This window comes from Sparus aurata, chromosome 2, assembly GCF_900880675.1.
Source record: "Sparus aurata chromosome 2, fSpaAur1.1, whole genome shotgun sequence".
NCBI lineage: Eukaryota > Metazoa > Chordata > Actinopteri > Spariformes > Sparidae > Sparus > Sparus aurata.
In genome coordinates, this window is record NC_044188.1 from 18,729,564 (window position 1) to 18,751,365 (window position 21,802).

A 21,802-nucleotide genomic window follows, 5' to 3' on the forward strand; every position below is an offset into this window, starting at 1 on the left:
GCGCCTGCCCAACTGTGACCTTGAAGACGAGAAGAGCTTGAAGAAAAAGGGGAGAGGAAGCGATGATGTCAGAGTGGAGGGGAATCACAACATCTGTGCTGTCAAATGGTCTGACAACAAGGCCATCACACTTGTGTTATCCTTTGCTGGACCTGAACCTGTGCAGAAGATTCAACGCTGGGACAAAGCCAGCAGAAGCTACACTGAACTTGAGAGGCCTTACATTGTTGGTGTCAACAACAAGTACATGGGAGTTGTGGATTTGTTGGACTCATTTACAGCCAAATAGAGGTCCCCCATCAAATCCTGTCACAGGTACATGTACATCTTCTGGCACACCATCATCCTCTCTCAAGATCTCTAGCAAAGAGACAGTGAACAGGAGACAGTTTCAGGCACAGTCAGCATCCTCTCTCATCCTGGTGAGCATGGCGCTCCAAACTCCAAAGAGAGGACGACCATCTTCAGGCCAAGGGAGCCCAGCAACAGTGACATCAGGAAGCCCTCTGACTCCTCAGAAGAGACCATCCAAGAGAAGTGCACACCTCCCATTGCATGTACGCAAGGACCTAGTTGCGCATATCCCAGTGAAGACAGGGAGAGGAAGCTGCAGACACTGCACTAAAGGATACACTAACATGCAATGCAGCAAGTGTGATGTTCACCTTCGCTTTTCAGAGGACAAGAACTGTTTTTGGGACTTATACTATGAATGAAAGTCAGCCATGAAAAGGAAAAAAGGAATGAAGAAGTCACTAGAAGCTATTTAATAATTTTTTTTTTTTTAATTCTTCATAAAAATGTGAATGTGTGATTATTATTAATGTTATATACCTTTATGGGGCTAAGTAAGCAATCAACTCTGCAAATGAACCCTTAGTTGTTCGGAATTGTTGTTCAGAGAACATGAGTACACATACAAAAATTCTGCTCCCACCTAAGCCCAACGTTGCAATATTACAACATTTCTCTAAAAACGTACATAAACATTTTTTTTTCAAAAACTCTTTCATTTCTGCATCAGGGGCCTCCTACAACAACATCTGGAGGGTCAAAAAATTTTTTTTTTAGGTTTTTCTATATTTGGGTCTTACAGGGTTAAAAAGACATCTAAACAAAATCTTTCACTGACTTTCTAAGGACTCTGAAACTCAGAGCTCACATGTCTCCTTAACGCCTATTTAAGGACACTCCCACACAGGGTTTAAAAGCCTGCAAGTCCCCTCCAGTTAGTTAAAACTGAAGAAGCCTCTTGGATGAGAGGGGAAATGTCTATAAGAAACAGCACCTAGACATGGATGACTGAGAACCTTCATCAACATAATGTGGTTGTATTGTACAGTTAAACTTCCCTTAAAATGTATCTGCCATTGTAAATAATAACAGGTCTGCTGATTGGACACAGACGGGACATCCTGGTATAGTGTATACCCAGGGCTGCAGTGGTTGTTGGATTAGAAACAAACAGCTTAAACCGTCCACATTTCTGTAAACGAGAACTCTCTGCTGCGTGACGTATCAAGTGCACAAGATAACTTTTGTGTAGAGTAAGTGGGCATATGAGGCTGCCTCCTGCTCCCATCTGTGAGTGTGAGTCCTGTGGGAGGAAGCGCATGTCGGTAGTCTATATACAGAATGTGTATGTTTGCTTGAATGTGCCCGGCCCTGCTCTACATACACAGGTGCATGCGTCGCCTGTATGTATAAACATCCATCCTGTGTGTCTGTGTAGTGACACGTACATGTAATTGTGTGTCTGTGTGCGTTTTTCGAGGAACGTGGCGGTTTATATAAAGTTATATAATCTGCCTCTACATTGAGAAGTGATTCAGTAACTGCCTCTGGTGATCACACACACACACACACACACACACACACACACACACATACACAGACACACACGCCCACACAAGGCATAGATGAATGCCAACACATATGCAGCGGGAACACACATTCATCAATCACAGGAAGTGCGCGCGCACACACACACAGTGGCGCGCTGGAGGCTGGGGGTGTTTAAAATGAGGGGGAATTTGAGCGGAATAAGGAGATTTTGGGTGAAGAAAAAAAACAAACTCTCCCATAATTAGCTGTGGGTGTGGGGGAGAACAGAATCGGCTAGAAGTCACTCATCATTTATGAGGCATTTGTCTCACAAGCTATTTGTTCCACAAGCTATTAGTGCGGCCCCATGACGTGAAATTTGCTCCTGGGCGTGGTGAATATTTCTGGCTCGTGCCATGCTGTCTCGAATGCAAAACTTTACCAAATGGAGGAAGGTTTTTATTTGCATTTAATATCTGAATTTTTAAATCCCCCACACACATTTTTTCTGGAGACGTAAATGTGTGTCTCAATCTGTGACCGCTTCAACAGAAAAACAGCGGTGAAAGAAACGGGGGGGAGGACAGAAGAGAAAGAAATTAAAGGGTGAATAAACAGCCCCACAGCAGCCAGCTGTTCCTCTTCTTTCTGAAACATCTGTCATAGAGAACAGAAAGAAACGGAGAGAAGGTGAAGAAAGAAACTACAGAGCAGATGAAGAGGGACGAGGGAGAGGGCTGGAAACTGCCGAGAAAAACACTGTATGAATCATTATTTTCTCTGATGTGTGCTGTCTACCTGTGTGAGGTTTGAACAAAACAAGTGCAACCAGGTCCATGCAGGCGTCCATGCACTCGTGTATTCACATGCACAGAACCTCACAAACACTTGACCTCCATGGCAAATTTCAGCTTCATGATCAGTCAGAGATCATGTGTGTGAATTGTGTAGAGGTGTTCTATCAGACAACACTTTTTCTTGTTGGTCATAGGCTCTTCCCATTGACAGGCAGCCTCTAACCCCCGACTGGCATGACACAAGCACACATGGACGCACACCCACACACACACACACACCTAACCTCCATGCCAAATTTCGGCCTCCCATGCGAATACTGTGGTCGCTAAGAAGAGCGACCTATAGAGCTGCAGGCCGCAGCTGAAAAGGATTTGGTCGTATAATTTATGATAGTACTTGCTTGTGGGTAAATTATGCGTGTAGGCTATTTTTGTGTATTAGATGTATGTTTGTGCATGTAGGTGTATGAGTTCCCTTACCATGACATGTATTAAACATCATATTTATCAAATTGTTGTATCATTTATGAAATGCATTGAAATCCCTGAAGGTTACTTGCTCTAACTCCTTGCTATAACAAGAGTTGACAGCCATGCTAGCAGCTCTGTTAGGCCGTACTTTGGGAGAGCGGTGCTCTGAAATAGTCAAATCAGCATTCTGAAATGCTAACAGGGACAGTTCTAATGGTTTGTTTAGACCATTAGACACAGGTAACAAACGTTGGGCTTTGTCTTTTCAATGGAAGCCAGCAATATGAACTTACAAACCGAAGCACGACACTGAAGCCCAATGTACGGAGGTTGAAACCTCATCGGCACAGTTTTAAGTCCAACCTGTGGCCTTTCCCGTCAAACCATGGCTCCCAGCTCTGGACAAAGCTGGTGTGCTCATCTTAAATAAACTGCTAATGTGACAGATAGAAATGCAATTAACAATCAAACTGAGCCTTTTCCCGGTAAGATGAGATGAGATCAGCAGCAGTTTTGTATGTATGATAAACTTGGAGTACTGGCTGGTGAGTTTTATTCACTGAATTTGAATCGGTCAGTGCCTCTGTCTACTTCCAGATTTGCATCCAAATTAAATTGAGTTTTTAAAAGAACTCATCAATATATTGCAAAATGAATTTAAAGTGTTTTAATGAGTCAGTGCATTTACATAGTTCATTTTATTAAGACTTCTGAAAGCCCTGCAGACTCTGTCTCCTGCTGACAGTGGCTGAATAAAAGCTCATTCAATTGAGTTCATGTCAAGCGACTCTCGCGGGGGCGACGATTTTGCTTTAAAATAGTAGACACCAAGCAAACTAAAATCAAAAAGTAGAAGAAGCTGAAAATAATTATTGAGCCGTGTGATGAAAAGAAAAATTACTGCCACTGGAGTCCGTCCAGAGGGGGTCTGAGCTGAATCAGATCAGGAGAAAGAACGGAGGGAGCAAGAAGAAATGAGAGGAAGGAAGACAGAGAGGAGGAGACAGACGGCGGAGGTGTCCGGTCTGTAGGTTATGATGAGTGAAAAAAAGACTACAGTATAGAGAGACAGAGACAGCGAGAGACACAAAGTTGGAGAGAGAGACGTGGGGGGGGGGGTTGTTCTCATGGCTGGTTGAACCTTTGCTCAGTTTTCGCTGGAGGCCTCAGAGCATGACAGACGAGCAAAGAACAGCATTCACTGACATCATTAAATGACCTTATTCAGCTTTCATAAGACCCTTCACGCTTCAAACACACACACACACACACGCTCATACGCGCACACTGCGCTGTACTGGAAGATGCAAATGTGCGTACACAGCAGTCACATACAGATGCCCATACAATTTTGGGGGGAATTTCGAACTTTATGTAACTCCCGACAACAGCATCAGGCGCTTCAGAAAACTAATGATGTGGAAAGCTTGAGCACAGTATAGCATTGTTGATGTCCCATTCCAGGTTGTTTTTTGTGGGGGGTTTTTAAAGCATGACCAAAATTGTTCCCTCATCAACCGTTCAACTCCAGATGGGAACGAGGCTTCACGGTATTCCAGTCATCTACAAGTGAAGGCAGGATGTCAAGAATCACACTAATGCTTGCAAAGGTGTATTCAAATCATTTATTTAAGAAACTATAAAAATACTTACTTACAGTCTTTAAAATGTACTTTAAAGACTGTAAGAACAGTACTTACTATGCTAATGTTATATTACCTGTTATATTACTATGCTAATACTGTGATTTTAACAACATGTATTTATTCTACTATATTGGCATTTGCACCAAAAATATCACCTTTGTTGCATCATCCCTCATGCTTCCTTTTTAACTCTAACTACGGATTAAGTAAAAAAAAATGCCCCAAAATGAGTCTTTATAACAATCAGGACAACAACACAGTCATCTAGTATAAACACACATTAAAGCCCAATAAAGTGTTTACAAAAACAACAAAAGACACATCAGAAAAGCATAACTCCAGTCAAACCCACAGTTTTTACTTGCGCAACATAAAAGATACAAATATCAGACTACAAATGAGAAGGATTATTTCATTGTACTGCAGAGGATTAAGACCTTGGGGATCTGAGCTGCACGTCAACCCCAATCTTGTCTATCGACAATCATATAAAGCCAAAACAAAACTATCATTAGTTTTTTACCTACCAAGTTCTTAAAACAAAGCAATATCAAACTGTAATGAATCAAAAGTAGGTCTCGGAAAAAGTACCATAAATAACAATTTATTTTTTATGTAGGGATCACATTAATATATTATGAAATGCAAAGGTCAGTGAATAAGCAAGTAAATCTGCAACCAAAGCACACATAGTCAGTGAGCACCGCAGTGTTCAAACGCACATAACAATGACACAAAGGTAGAGTATGTGTGAGGAGACTGTATACACACACTCACACACACACACACACACACACAGACACACACGCACACACACACACACACACTGCTCTTCCAATTACTCTCACCATACAGTACGCTTCATGTTCACGCTCTGTTAAGCTCCATTTCATTAACTCTGAGCTTTGCAGAACAGACACACTAGCTCTATTACTGTCGCATGCACTGAGATGTGAAGTCTACGAAGTGCGTCTCATGAAACCTGGACGCTTGTTATCACCTACAGAGGGAGGTCCCATCACTTCTCACATGATTAGTGAAATCAGACAGCAGAAGGAAGAGCTGATCCCTCTTTTTATAATTGGGATAGAGTGAGTCGTCTTAGTTATAAATGCATGCTGATATCCCTGAGATGATCCCTCAAGTGAGTGAAGGTGCATGTAAACCAAGTCCGTGGTAAGTGTTCTGTATGTCAGGCTGCTGAACACAACTACCTTTAAATCGCTGCCCATAAGATTTCAGTGTTATAGTTATTAAGGATTACAGCGTGTGGGGTTTACATGCATGCTGCCATTTGAGCACAATGTTTTTGATAGTATCTATGATAATCCAGTGTTCTGAAATTCCTGTCCCTCTCAGAGTAGTCTTTATTTATAGTTACAGAGACGGCATGTTGAATTCAAATTCCTACTCACACACGTTCAAAGTAAATCAGGCAGCATGTTTGTTATCCTCACTGTTCACTTCACGTTGTCTTAAAGAACTGCTAAACTAAACAGCACACCATTCTGCTGCTGCTTCACATTTAAAGTGTTTAGCTGGTGAAACATGCAGCTTTTATTGTGAAACAGTCACACAGAACACATTATATTAGTCACTCATGATACTTTATTAAAACAACATATTGTTTGTTCAGCTGGATAGTAAATGCATACACGCATTTTCTATTTCACGCAGGACTTAAGGATCACAACTTGAAAGCTTGTGAAATCTGGATGTCTCCGTTACAGTAGCAACATTTACAGCAACCAAATATAAAGTCATGATGAAAAATCCTGAATTATAAATGAATAAGACTTTAACTTTGAAAATGTGTGTCCTGTTCAACTACTGTTTAAAACGTGTGTTGCGAGAGCAGACGAGCACAAAGCTATCTCTCACGACTTTCTTGTAGGACCTCATTACTTATCAGGAGCTGACACACTGTAAATTGTCCAAGTGTTTGGCTCCACCAGATTTCAAATCAATCATGTTACATGCGCACACATTTTCTATAGGTCACTCACATAGGCACAAGATAAGATAAATTACACAGGGACCCGTACACAGCACACATAGTTTGTATTTTGTGTAAATGTGAAACACTAGGTTACAGAAAATGTTTCCCTTTTCTCGCAGCCTGTGTATGTATGTACAGGTGTATGTACAGGTGTATGTACTGGTGTATGTACTGGTGTATGTACAGATGTATGTACTGGTGTATGTACTGGTGTATGTACAGTTGTATGTACTGGGCTGTTTCTTTGGATTGTGTCGAGCCACGTTGTAATGCAATATAATTCAAGAGATACATGCTGTGTGAGAGAGATTATTCTAATCCTCTAACAAAACATAAAAGTAAGGCAACCGGGTTAATACCATACTGCCGAGGTATCCCACAACGTAAATGCACTGTCTGCTACATTTTAGCTTTAAAGCTCAAACAATGTGATTATACACTCTATAGACATAAGCTTCCACTGACACGGTACACTTTCATGTAATGAGGCTATAAGGTGCACAGGCTTAAGGCAGCATATAATGTTCTATTCATGATATTCCAGCATAAAAAATTGTGGAAGATATAAGTTTTTTATCATTTTTGATCCTATTCTGACTCTGTGAATGGTGCTGGACAAGAAAGAATCTTTTTGAAATCAAACCTGAGCTAAAGGTCAATTTCCTGTAGATCTCCAATGTCATTAACAAATAATCAACCAACTATGTTTGTGACTGGCGATAGTAAAAAGTTTCTCAGAACACCGATCCCTGAGGTGTGGTGTCGGTTGACAGCGGACTCATTTATGTAACAAAAGTGCATTTGTGTCCAACCCCATACGTGTCCAATGTGTGTATTTGTGTCTAATACATCATGCCATCCTTCTGAATGAATAAACCATTACACGGCTTACACTATGCGTGCCATGGGTGACTCATCTGTCTGTATGCTTAATGTACTCAGCCGAGCCAAAAACCTCGGCTTCTCACTGGAGTTTATCTCAGCTCTCTGTGCTGAAACAACAAAGGAACTCACAATATATAGACGCTTTCGCATAAAAGGCGCCTTTTTGCCACATTCTCCATAACTAGATGGCTCCTGTATTTGTTCTGTAAAGTGAAAAAAAAAGACGCTAAGAATGCAAAACAAGCCATATGTAGCTGTCTGATCTATGTCAGGGCAGATAAACATATTTAAACATATCCACAATGTGACAGCAAGTTGGCATCCCTGCAGTGAAAGGGAAACGAAACACAGCAGACAAGAAGCTGAGAAAGGAGGTAAGAAATTAAGTTGTACAGAAAAAAAGCTGTGCTAAACACCTCAGATTCAATTTATCCGAGGTTTGGGTCTTGAAGAAGTGTGTCACCTCGCTGTTACAGCAGTTTCTGGGCTCCAGTTGCTTTTAATGAGCCTGAAAGCATATGAATACAGATAAAAAGATGTCTTCTCTATTTATGCACAAGAATGGGTGTTTAATGGTTGGGAAAAAGTCGATTAAATCGTGTTATAAGTTCCTATAGTACTGTTTGGTAGCTTAACTCTATGTTTATGTTAAGACCACACTGCTAAAATTTTTAGGAATATAAGAAAACCCTCTGAAAGTTTCTCGAACAAACACTTTTTTGGATGAAGTGAACGGAAGAGCTCCTCATGATGGATCTGATCTGCCGTCCGTGTCGAAGAGATGCCCTCCTGAAGTACCCGATAAACTCTTCAGCAGATGGTAATCTGACCTAACTCTCCATCACACACACTTTGATAGACACCACTTAATTAAGACCAATCCCACATTCACTCCCAGGATGAAAAAAAAAAAGAAGTTGGCTTGGGATAAAAAGAGAGATCAACAGTCAGAAACACAAGGTCGGCTACCGGTCCCTTCTAGTGTCTTGCTCAAGGACACTTCAGCATCAGCTGGATCAAAAATGTAATGTTGATGACTTACAGGACAAAAGCACTCTAAGAGTAGTAGTTTGTTGACTTTCTACTCGTGCCACATAAAAACATAGCTCAGTTACTATGACGCCTTTCACTGATCCTTCAGTGAGCCGCAGAGTTTTCGGAGGTGTGTGGTTGTTCTTTGGCGTCGACTGCGGAGCGTTCGGAGACAGGTAGCCTGGGTTGATTAAGGACCACACATTGAGCACACCTGATTAACTATCGGAGAACAGATGGCTATCAGATGAGGCTTTCCATCAAACTCCTTCAGCCGGACAGGGTTCAAGTCTGGAGCAGGCTCAGTGACAACATTCAGGGAATTAAAGGGGAATACCGCTCAATCCAGACAACTGAAGATTTGGACCCTGACTCTGCTTTTCTTTGCAGGAATATTTAGACAGAGATACAATTTTACCCCACAGTTTAGAACTATGCCTCTGGTTGTCTGGGAATATTTTGGAAAGACGGCAACATCCCTTGCGATGTGTGTATCTTCGGACTGAGGGTTGGTTGATTTAGTACCTTTGAGCAGATGGTTATGATGGGAGGCTTTCCATCAAATATGCACAGCTGGATAGAGTACACTGCAGGAAACAGGTAACTCATCCACACAACAGGACGACTACAGGTGCAATGCTTTAAGACATCTTCCAGGTTCCTATTTGTTATGTCACTGAACTTCTGATGTCACAAAGTGTCACAAAATGTTTGATATGTGACAGCTCATGCTGTTAAGAGTCTACAAAAAATGGGAATTATTATTATTATTATATTATTATCATATGTTTTCTGTAATGCAGCCAGCAGATGGCATAATTTCACACCAAGACAGGAGGCTCATTTCCAAGCTGAGTGACAGCCGGACCGATGGAGCTAGAACAGTGACTCTATGTTATTATAAACAGTGAAATCTACTGTAATATAATCAAGTTAAACATGTCTTACCTGTACAAAATTACAGTGGCATTTAGTTTGTTTTTTTTTAATTGTGCAAAAAACTTGGCCTCAGTAACACCATCTAGTAAACTCTTGGCCATCACACTTGCTCGAAAGATTGCTCTTCAGTGAAACGTAAAATTGAGGTTTTTAATGTAATTGGTGGTGTGTCTCAGTGACAAACCTCAAGGTAAGTCTAGTTTTAGAATAATATAATATCAGTATTTGACATGGGCTTGAAAATGATCTGCTTCATGAATTCATCTAAAGTCTTTGCTCCTGTCCTACAGAAACTGAACATTTGAACATTTTGTTTACTTCAAGTTAGACATGATACATACCTCCTAAAAAGACGACCATCCAGACATTTTTGTGGCGACAGAGGATAAACTTTGTAAGGGCATCCTCTTGTGAATGGAGCAACAAAAATGCAGCGATTCAATTCAATGGAAGCAGGACTTTCACTGTGTCTGCAATTAAAAAGCCATAGCACGGTAATTGCTTTCAAAACATATCCATAGGCTACATGGCTGTTAACCTTGCAGAGGGATGCCGATCGTAGCATAAAGCTCTCCCCTCAGGCTGGTTAGAGCTTGACACCAAAGGTCAGTAGAGATACAGAGAGAGGAAAAAAAAAAAACAGGCAGAAAATTGAACGAGAGTGGTTTACCAAGCGGACAGATGAGTCTGCTGTAATGACTCTGATAAGAGGAGACCAACACGCCATCAAACACAGACTCACTTCATCTACTTATCAAGTATACTCTGTGACAGATAGCTGTCGTTGTTCGACTTTGAAAATGCTGATGTTAAGTTAACACACACAGACACTGTGAACACTCTATTTATTTATGCATCCAACCTTCAACAAGGCAATACTCTGACACTTTATTTAAATGTATATCATGCACATTTTTGCCTCCTGTATATAATGCACATAGCATATAGTCATTTCTATATTTTATCTTTTCTCTCTTATCTAAATCTTTTCTAGTATTTTTTTAGTATTTATAAGTCTTGTACTTATTGTATGTCTGTATGTCTGTCTACCTGCTACTGTCACAAGTGAATTTCCCCAATGTGGGATGAATAAAAATCTAAAATCCAAATAAAGAAAACCATAACCAAAGTAGTAGTTCTCATCTACTACAGATGCTTAACTCCACTCAGTTAAAATGAGGAGAAGACTACACAACAGCAGCCTCGCAGTGACTCAGTTGTTTGAATAAAGCTTGTACCCTCGCTTGGGTGCTTCCTTTGGTCACTTGAGGCATCCTCCGTCTAAAATCCTATATCTGCGATGCAAATCTTATTTACAGAGGAGCAAAAACTTTTCCACTGCTGCCGCGACTCAGTGCTCGCAGCTACGTTTCGTTTCCCAGCTCGTTTTCTTTGCATTCTCTGGCTGATAAAAATAAACCATGCAGCATCTGCACACAGTGTTCAATACATAGTGTTTAATCTGACGTGACCTCAGTGAAGTTTCCTGATTGCACTGAGGATACGGCTGTGGGTTATGAAATTGCAAAAAACATACTGATACTGTCACAGATGTTTAAAAGAAAACAACAACTTTTAAACAAAGCTAAAGCAGCATGGGAAAAAAAAATAAAAGCACACATAGAACATCACAGAGCTCAGCAACATATCAGCTGTACTTGTCCTTTGCTGAGCTTAATTAGAGGGTTTTCTTACAGTGGATAATAATGAAAAACATAAACAGCAGTGTAATCCAGTGCATCACTCTTCCTCAGTAGTAAAGAGTTTAGCTTTAATTACCTAAAAGTCTTAAAGGTGAGAACTTGAATGGATAAATGTGCTTTTCTTACCTGTGCTGCCATCAGTGACAACTCCATTAGCCCTGGATCAAAGGTTGCCAGCCTGAGTGTGCAAAGAAAACACGCTTTGTTGGGAAAGGAGAACGAAGAAGGTCTGGACAAACTGCAGCGCTGAGCTTCGCTGGAGGAGTGCAGTTCTGGATTGTGCTATATAATGACATAAAGCAATGCTTTTCATGCTTCATGGAAGAGTTCATTCACTCAGCACCTCTCTCTCTCTCTCTCTTTCTCTCTCTCTCTCTCTCTCTCTCTCTCTCTCTCTCTCTCTCTCTCTCTCTCTCTCTTTCTTTCTGAATGGATGTTGGGGGGCAGGAGTGAACCTGCTCCTGAAGCATGCCAGGCAGGCAGACCTCGCAGAATTATTGATGCTGGTGTGGCTTTTGCATGCGATCCGTTTCGACAATGCTACCTTGTGCTTCTCCCTGCCACCAATTTTAGATTTCAGAACTTCATAATCCCATTAGATCCTTGAATTATTCAGCTCAATCTGAAAGTTTACATTAAGGTGAATTTTGTGTATGTGTTGTCTTTCTCTCTCCTGCGTCCATCTCGGTCTTATAATGGGTAAATATGTTATGATATGATTGTGAAGTCAGTTCATAATGCTTTGTAAAGCAGAAGTAATTGTGTGAATCGCGAAGCTAGTGACATCAAAGTTACAAGTCTAGAATCTGCTTCTTCTTCGGGTTTTGCTTGGAGATGCTCATGAATGGAGATATTTCACCACCCACCACTGACACACTGAACCCTTCCTGCATATGTAAGAATAAATGTTGGCTAAGTGCGTTTCTGTAAAATCAAGGAAAGGTTAAACTTTTCTTTATGTTGTTACACACATTTGTTTAGGTTTTATTGTCTATTTTACTCTCATCGCAATGCTTTCGCTCTGCTGAGGGTCAAGGCCCAAAAACCACTTGGTTAGGGTGAGGAAAACGTCATGGTTTGGCTTTAAAGGGTCAGCCTACCTGATTTGGTCGATCACAAAAACGTCCGGACATGTCTGCAGGTCTTCAAAAAAAAAAACACCCAGTTTTTGTTGCCAGAAAAATGTCTGGACATGGTCCGCCTTTCCGTGATTGACAGTATCAAATGCCTCCTTGAGGTTAAAAAAAATACGGTCGCACCAACAACACATTCTTCTCCAAGAAGAAGCTATTTGATGTCTTGGTAGAAGGGTTGGTTCAAAAACTTGGATGCAGTGTGTAGGGACGACTACTGAGAAAGTAGTCAGCTGTACAGCAACATATTTGACTGCACCGAGGGCGTGCTGTAAGGTGCTTATAGGTCCATAATAACTCACAACAGTCGATCCCCTGATTTATGAATTGGCACAACCATACCTGACTTCCAATCTTTCCGTCTTGAAGAGAGGCATTAATTATCTTTGTTATGTAAATTACATTAATTTCCTGGAAATGGTCCAGTAATTACATTTTGAAATTCACATACATCACTCTCGGTATTCTTTGTGTCAGAGGACAGGTGGGACATATTTTCCTGGGTGTGAGGATTAAGTTTTAATTGGACAGACCTGCAACCACGTTGAAAAATGAGGTTACCCTCAAGGGTTAGTTGCCATTTGTTAGCTAATGATTGCATTTCTCTCTGTTTTTTGTTTTGTTTTGTTTTGTTTTACGCAGCCCAACAGTCCCAACTTTTTTTGGGAAAAGCTGCATATCACTTCCCTGTCTGGGATCCTCTGCGACGTACAAAGTGCATTTCCCTGTTGCTACAAATGGCCCCAGAGGAGTTGAAAAAACATCTCACACAATCATACCACGTTAGCACACACATACACACACAAAATGCATTGTTGCTCAGATACAGCCGGCACACGCCATTGTTTTGCATGTCTGTGCTCAAAATGGGCCTGTCTGGGTTGTTGAACATAATTCCCAAAGACAGATTCACCCCAAGCCACTCATGTGTCTCCAGTGTCACAGCACAGCAAGCTGTTAACTGTAGACCTCTCTTTGTGCTCTTTGTGGGCATTGGAGCAATTACTACCACATGAGGAAACCCCTTAAAATAGTCCCTGTTCTGGCCTTTGTGTGTGTGTCAAAAGGAAGAGCGAGAACATAACTGTACATGTATGTGCATGTGAGGCACGGCTGCTCGAGAACAACGTCGGTTCACAAAGCGGAGATGTAGAGATGGTCATTTTCCCTGAGGGCCTCTGAGTCCAGCTGTCAGCTGAGAGGCTGAGACACACTGTCATCTCAAACATAAAGAAAACTAAATAAATGTGGATTGATAGGAAGAATTGATCATTTTATTTCTTTCACACATATTTATTAACCATTGCCCCTCACAGTTTCTACTTTATTATAAATTAAAACAAAAAATAATGTAAATCTTTACACGTTGCCTTCCCATCTGCCTAAACAGCTCTTTTGCACATAGAAATAGAAATGTGTCTGCCTGCAGGCTTATGACATCTGATGACTTTGGAGTTACATACGGCATTTATAACCTTTCACTCTCATCAGTCTTTAGTCGGCAGTTTTCCATCAGCATTTGTCTTTAAGGTTAGCGCTCAAGTTCAATCACATTCCAGACAGTATCAGCAAGTATTTAAGTTGTCTATATAGTAGCCAGTGTTTCCAGGAAACGCATGCTACTGGAAAAACAGGTGTGGAAAATAATCTATTGCACTATCAAGACATGACAGTATTTCTGGGACCTTGTAGCATTTCAAATGAAACAGATGTTAAAATATTATGAACATGATTTAGCCTTGGTAATTAATCATTTAGCCTGTTAGCATTGTTTAGAAGTCTTAATTAGCACCAAACACTGAAGCACAAGTCATAAATTATTGGACAAATTATAATTTTGTTGATTTTGGGTGCACTATGAAATAAAGAATCAGAAGACCACAAGGATCATCCGGAGGCAATCCATCCAAATTTATATCCATCCACTTCATGGTGACGCTCAAGGAAAAGTCAGAGGATCGCCGGTGTCATTAGGAGTCCTTCTCATGGCCTCGTGTATTTATGGGCCAAAGCGGTGGACCAACCAATCAACCAACAGGACCATCCCTGGAGCCGGGCTGCTAGCATGACTAAAAATGATGGCACTGACTCATTCACCTGCTCCTATTTCTGGACGACAGCACTACCCTGCGGGGTAAAATGAGTTACCGTGGTGAGCTGTGGCTAAAAATGCAGGACTCCGAACTCTGTCTCCCCTGTCTCCTTTCCCCTCATACCGCCCTCGGATCAAAAACATGTTTCTAATTGGTTGTTCAGATGTTGCTTCAGTTGAGAAGTTATTTTAGAAGTATGCACAAGGCCATTTTCTCCAAATCTCAAACCACCTTTCTCTACACATTCGCGCAATATGTCCTAGGATATGCAGTCTAGTTTCATGTCCAGAGGAGCAGAGACAGAAACAGTTGATTCTGTTCTCAAAATCTGCCTTGTTCATTATATTTATAATCCTGTCTCAGTCATGTCTGTTAAAAGGAAAGTTTGTGGAAAACTTAAGGTAGAGAGAGACGCATTTAAGATTAAAGGTGCACTATGTCGTTTTGGGGAGGAAATTTTATCAGGAGAGGAAGATCTTCATCGACTTTGAATCTCTGAATAAACTAAACAAACACACTGTTTGTTTCCATGACTCAATAAACTGAATAAACTAACTGACCTTAAAGGACAACACAATCTCATACCTTTTAACTTTGTTTATATGTGGCGGACCCTGCCACCTTTCTCGCCTCAAACAGTGCTCTGGGGCATTCTCCAAAACTACATAGGGCCCCTTTAAGCTAGCAGACATAGGAAGAAAGTGAAGGATTAAAGGGTTGCTGGACATAGTTTCATCCAGTAGGTAGCGGTATCACCTTTCCCGTTGGCCTGTGACTCTCATTAAAACTAGAGAAGAAGACTGCGGCACTTCCGGTTTAATTTTATGAATGACTCCAACTTTGCCGTGTAGCTCGCTGCTGCCCAAGCTAATAGCCTGCCAACTGCACCTCAGCAGAGATAACTGACGGCTGCTGCGACCACCAACTCAGCCCAAATGGATTACACTGCAACTCAAAGTGGGTTCAGACAGCGTAAGTTACGTACGTGAATTCATCGGTTAAATCAGCCTATCTTCTCACCGGCTGCATGTGTACAGAATGTACCTGCTAGCTTTCTGGGATCTGACGTTTAACGGACCTACATGGTGATGTCGAGGCTAACAACTAGCTAAACAACTTGGAAAAAAAAAAACACACACACACACACACCGGAGCGTTCATTGTTGCCACTGACATATAACGAGTCATTGTAGGAGATAGTTTTAGCTAAATAAATCCCAGGTAGCTGCTAAAGCTATTAATAGGCACCAACTATGTTAGCAATGCTAACGAGCTAAGTAACGTTACACAAGCTGGGCTAACGGTTTCTGTGCAACCACTGCGGGATATGTCTGTGTTTACAGACTTATTTAGACGAACTGTGTTGTTATGTGACGCTGGTTTAGCTTTTCAATGTTGTCCCTTTCTATGTTGACGTAAACTGACTTTAAAGTTTCTCTTCCCACGCTTCAGTCCGGATTAGACTTTGGGACAGACGTGTTATTTTGACCCAGATCTATAAGCAGGGACGTCTGATGAGGTCAGTAATGGGACTATTTGCTACGAAAGCTGATTTATAGTTACCTCAGCTTCTATGAAACAAGTATTTCTAAGCAGACACTTGCCCATCAGCAAATCTGATTTCCGAGGATTAAAGTACACCCCAGAATACTCTTATTTATAGCTTAAAATATTAGTTTTCCACAATTAAGATGACTGATGAACACCATCGCCAAGGCACACTATGTTGTTTTTTTAAAGATAGTAGTCACAAGGCTGCACAGACTATGTGTTAGGTTTGAAGTGTCTTGATTATTGTTAAGTCTGTGTGTTGACCTGCAGGTCATAACCTTTCTTTGTTGTGGGAGAGGAGGGAGGGAGGTCCAAACTGAACCTGATTGTGGCTCTTATAAAGTGACTCAATCTGCCCTTGTGATTAGTCCGTGATGATGTTATTACTCCCCTTCAGGAGATGGAGTCAAAGAGCTCTTTCTCCTGCACTGCAGAGACTTTCCTATATTCATTTATAAGTGCACTTTGAGGGCACATGATGCTTAAGGCACTTCAGGAGTTCACTTTGACGTCACAGCTCCCTCAGAAGAGCGAAATCAACTGTCTGCTCCAGATGTCAACAGCCATAGACACTCGGTGTAGTCCACCAAGTTCAATCAGCTGTCCCTGGTGATGTTTTTGCACTCTTATAGTAATCATTAACAAGCAGCGATCCAACAGTTGGACACACATTCATATGTTAGTGTAGTTATGCTGTGCGACTACAGAAAATGAGCACAGTAAAGGCTTGGGTAGCTTAAAACAGAAACAAGAACTCTTCATACAAACCGCTGCATGTTGGTTCATCTGATTTCCTGTAATTTTGGCTGCCTTGCATGCGCCTGCTTTACTGATCTTATAACATTCTTGCACCCCCTGAAATTTGAATTGATTTGAGACGTTCAGATTGACTCCTTTGTTTGACATATGTCTTTCTCTCACCTCTCTCTCTTCATCCAGAGCCCAACATGCGTCTAAGGAACACATCAGTGGATGGTCCAGGAGACAGCCAGCTGTTTGAGGATACAAGTGGAGCTGCATCTGGGGCACAGGCAGGCTACAGGTGGGAGGAAACATAACCATCCTAAATAGCAGTCCTTTAATTCAGCTTTTTATTCTTTTGTATCATCTCTTCGCGATCGATTTGATTATATGTGTGTATTTCTGTAGCCGTTACCTCCTCCTCGTTGTTAATGCATTTTCTTGTGTCATGCTGGCAGCAACCAGCCGGCTGTGCCTCAAGCAGCAGGATTTCCTGCCCAGTCCATCCTGTCAGACCCCATGTCCAACCTGGCCATGGCATATGGCAGCTCACTGGCATCCCAAGGACGAGAGATGGTGGACAAGAATGTAAGAATTCCCTAAAATATTTCTTCCTTGATTCTGCTTGACAGATTGCCCCATATTAAAAGATGAAATACTCATTCAAATAATACTTTGTGTGTGTATTTCTGTTCGCTTTCAGCTGGACAGATTCATCCCAATCTCCAAGCTGAAATACTATTTTGCAGTGGACACGGTGTACGTGGGGAAGAAGCTGGGCCTTCTCGTTTTTCCTTACATGCACGAGGTAAGGCTGCTGTAAGAACAATAGTTTTTTTTCCTGTGGGTCTCTGACGTTCTCAACATCCACTCTATGTTGAGACAAAAGACCTGCTTGTAGGTCTCCGTTAAGCCTATGTACTTAAAATTTCTTGAATATTTCCACATATATTGGATGCTTCAGTGGAACCTTGAGATGCATTTGTCATGTGTGGCAAATTCACGTTACCTTTAACCGTTAAATACTCCATGATTTCAGACCGGAGTTGAAATGTTTAGTTGGTTATAAGTTTGTGCTTGTGTATGTGTTTTGTAGAACTGGGAGGTGAGCTACCAGCAGGACACTCCTGTGGCTCCACGCTTCGATGTGAACGCTCCCGATCTCTACATTCCTGCCATGGGCTTCATCACATACGTCCTGGTGGCTGGACTGGCCCTCGGCACTCAGAACAAGTAAAGATGCATCTGTGCTTTTATCAGCGCGTTACCTGTTTGGAAAACACAATAATCTGCTGCTTTATGATCATTACCGGCTGGGAACAGCTTATTAAATAGTCGCATGTTGTTAGTGGCTTGATAAAATTGAGATTGTCATTGTCATGTCAGGTTTTCTCCAGAGCTGCTGGGAGTTCAGGCCAGCTCGGCGTTGGTGTGGCTGATCATGGAGGTGCTGGCCGTCCTGCTGTCGCTCTACCTTGTGACAGTCAATACCGACCTCACGACCATCGACCTGCTGGCTTTCTCTGGCTACAAATATGTTGGGTGAGTTCAACATCTTCCAATGCTTGTGTCTTTATTTTGGTCGCCCTTTTGTTTTGTTTTTTCTAGTAACTAATCTTCACTTGAACAATGTTATCTACTTTTTGAATTTCATTTTCATTTATGTCTCTGTGGATGTTCTGCCTCACCTGCAACACTGTGTGTTTCTGTCTTCTCTCTGTCTCTTTAGGATGATCATCGGTGTGGTAGCGGGCCTGATGTTTGGGAGGCCAGCTTACTATCTCTCTTTACTGTGGTGCTGTGTTGCCATCTTTGTCTTTATGGTGAGTAGCAGCATCTACTAACTATCGACAGTTTTAATAATTGTTCGTGAAGATGCTTGGTCAACCAGGGTTAAAAATCACACAAACATACAGACCGATGGTACTTACGATATTTAATCTTTTGAAACTAATGGCTTTTAAGATAACCCATGGAATCCCTGAGAGGAATGGCAGCTAGTTGGTAAATAACACAAACCTTAGCTAAACCAGTAAATTAATCCTTCAGACACTTTACCCAATCCCCACAGTGTCCACACAGGCCCGCTCTGCCTCAGCTCTGGGAGCCAGCATAAAAAATCCTGCTGTTTGCCAGCAAAACCTGCTAAATACCAGACATTTACCAGACGTCTACTGCACATATCCTCGACATTTTACCATCAATCTTACCCTCACCTCCACTCCTCAGTGTAATTCTCTGCAATACCCCCCAGACTTCATAAAAAAAGACATTCCCCCTACCTACACAAAGGTACATACATACATACATACATACACATACAGAGAACTTCACAAGAAATTTCTCTCTTCGTCTTTTGAGAATCCGACATTTCTTCATATTACCATATTTTTCCTGACTCAGACACCCTTGGCCCCCATTCTCACCCACCTCACACAAATGAACTGAGTGGGTACTTTCTTATATTTGTATAATCTAATATAACCGTACTACCATACATTTTATAAAGTTTACAATGTTCAGTTTTTGGTGACAGTGTAGGAAATGTGTAAATTTAATTATATACTTACTACTGAGGTCAGTCAGTTTTTTTTTTTGGTGGAGTTTCTAATTGTTTGCCCATCCTATATACATACATAAAGAAGGAAAAAACGGTATTAACACGTCAGTCTAATGCGCTCCATTTCAACACTTCCACTAACCACTGTGTCAGTGCTAAAGCAAAAGTTGGATGTAATTAACACATGTCTAACAGTGTCACCAAAATCTGAATTTATTGTTGTGTATGAAGTTGCTTGCGATGTCAGATCTCCGAGGGAAATTGGTAATTTGCTAATCATTATGGCTCTGTCGATATTTGTCTAGAGTTCCTAAAATATTACATTTATTAGGTTTCAAAGATTTCAAAGAATCTGCTTGAATTGAAATATACTCTCTGAAATGTTGTGGTTGAGTTTCATCAACGCAGTCACTGATGAAAACCAAAAATGTTTGTTATTTGAAATGAAGCTATTGGAGATGTGTGTCTGCGGCAGTTTAAGTTAGCACTAGCATCAAATAAACCCGATCAAAGCATACAATGTTAAGAGGAACACCTGGTAAAATAAACAAAATCAGTGCTGAATTAAACTTTCATTTTTAGCAGTTGCATTTATAGTAACAACTTGGATGTGATGATAACGGCTTTGAGAGTCTGTGGTAATGTGCCGCGAAAGTGCTTGAATTTTACTCTTAAAAGCTGTTTGCAGGTTTTGTTTTAATGGCTGATCTTAATCTCTCCTCAGATCCGCACTCTGCGTCTGAAGCTGCTATCTGAGGCGGCTGCAGAGGGGAGGCTGGTGAGAGGAACCAGGAACCAGCTGAGGATGTACCTCACCATGTCTATAGCAGCAGCACAGCCCATCTTCATGTACTGGCTCACCTACCACCTCATCAGATAAAACCTGGAACACACACTCATCAACTAGAAGATGAACTGAATGCCATCTCGACCACGACAAACCCTCAAGAAAACACACACACACACACACACACACACACACACACATTGAAGAAGCTGGACTTTTAGGAAACACAGAAGGGCCACAGCTGTCTGGATGACAGCCCATCGCTTCCCAGACTTAAAAGCATACCTGCATATTCACAAGACTCGACGTGGGCAGCAGAAAAACAAACGCTACAAGACGATGAAGAGAAGATGTGAGGCGTCACTGCCTGCTCTCTCACAGCACAGCCCGTGTCATTAGTGTTGCCTTTTCTTTTTTTTTTGTTCGTCTTTTTTATGTCACGTCTTCAAAAATTTGTAGCAAGAGCAAGTGGCTTTAAATTGTTTTTCTATACAATGTAATTATTTGTTAGTAATTATATTTTTTAGGAATATTTAAGTTTGTATGTTTTTGTATGTCAAAAGTATTATTGCAGATGTTGCTCTGATATCTAAAACGATTTTTTTCTTTTCTGAGCCGACAGACATGAAGCACACTAACCGTCCATTTGTGGAAGCAAGAAAAAAAGCTCAAATTCAGGTTTAAAAGTGGTCACTTGGCTCCGCTCTGATGTTCGATTAATGTTTCTTTCACAGATGGGTAAAGTTCCGTCGTCACTAAATCTAGACACCAGGGTTTATCTGAGCGGTTAGGGTCACCTGCATTTTATCTGTTGAATCTTTTTCTATGTGCTTTGATACGTGTTCGAGCTTTGCTGCCTGATGACTCTTGAATAGAAAACTGTAAGCCACGTAAAGGCGTAGACCTCACCATGAAATGTTGAGTCAACTTTGATATCCTTTTTAAAAACCAAGTAAATTATTTACTGCTTTTTCATATTGAAAGTCAGATGGAATAAAGAAAGAAAGGGAAGAGATGAGGTGGTCTGTTCTGTCAGCGTCTTTCTAGTCTCCTCGAGATACTTGAAATATTTTAATGCCAGAAATATGTGTAATTGTGCTTTCATGTGCTGAAGTGTAAATCATCTAATGTCACTAGGAACCAAGCTGTCTCTGCTTTTTTTTAACGTAGACAATGCTAACTCAAATCATTCAATTCAGGAAATTTCAAAATTCAGGATTTTTTGCATTTTCCTCAGATTAGGCAGTAAAACACTTTTGTGTTCATGATTAGTCATGAATGGTTCCCAGCCTGACTGTCAAAGCAGGCTGAAGACACAACTTATCAAATCAAGCCATTGAAATATGACAATTAATAAATAAAGTCTGACTGATGGAGCTGCTGGATTGTGTTTTATGTGCGCAAAGATTGTTTGCAATTGGTCTTTAAATTGAATTGTTTTGTCGCTGTGATTATTGAAGCTATACTTGTATTACAGTAAAATTTGGAGGGGAACAAGCCTATATTAGCCGAAACTTCAATCTAGTCTAGTCTAGTTTTAGTTTTCCTTTGTTTTTTGGCTAACTTATTAATTTCATATGGATTTTGGACCTGCAATAAAATATATGAGATAATGGCAGTTTAACTGTCCAGTCCATTTGT

General features: G+C 41.0%; 1 protein-coding gene across 3 annotated transcripts; it reads left to right on the forward strand.

The window, feature by feature from the left end:
- Positions 1-15,316: 15,316 nt before the first annotated feature.
- On the forward strand, positions 15,317-21,537 carry yif1b (Yip1 interacting factor homolog B (S. cerevisiae)). Of its 3 annotated transcripts, none has more exons than XM_030407797.1 (8): positions 15,317-15,494; positions 17,013-17,115; positions 17,273-17,402; positions 17,518-17,622; positions 17,911-18,047; positions 18,201-18,356; positions 18,544-18,637; positions 20,099-21,537. In XM_030407797.1, exons 1-8 carry the CDS (start codon positions 15,458-15,460, stop codon positions 20,252-20,254), a joined length of 918 nt encoding a protein of 305 aa, XP_030263657.1. In that variant the 5' UTR covers positions 15,317-15,457; the 3' UTR covers positions 20,255-21,537. The 3 variants fall into 3 exon arrangements, with proteins under 3 accessions (XP_030263657.1, XP_030263648.1, XP_030263666.1); XM_030407788.1 differs by having other exon boundaries at positions 15,326-15,503; XM_030407806.1 differs by having other exon boundaries at positions 15,330-15,479.
- Positions 21,538-21,802: the final 265 nt, after the last annotated feature.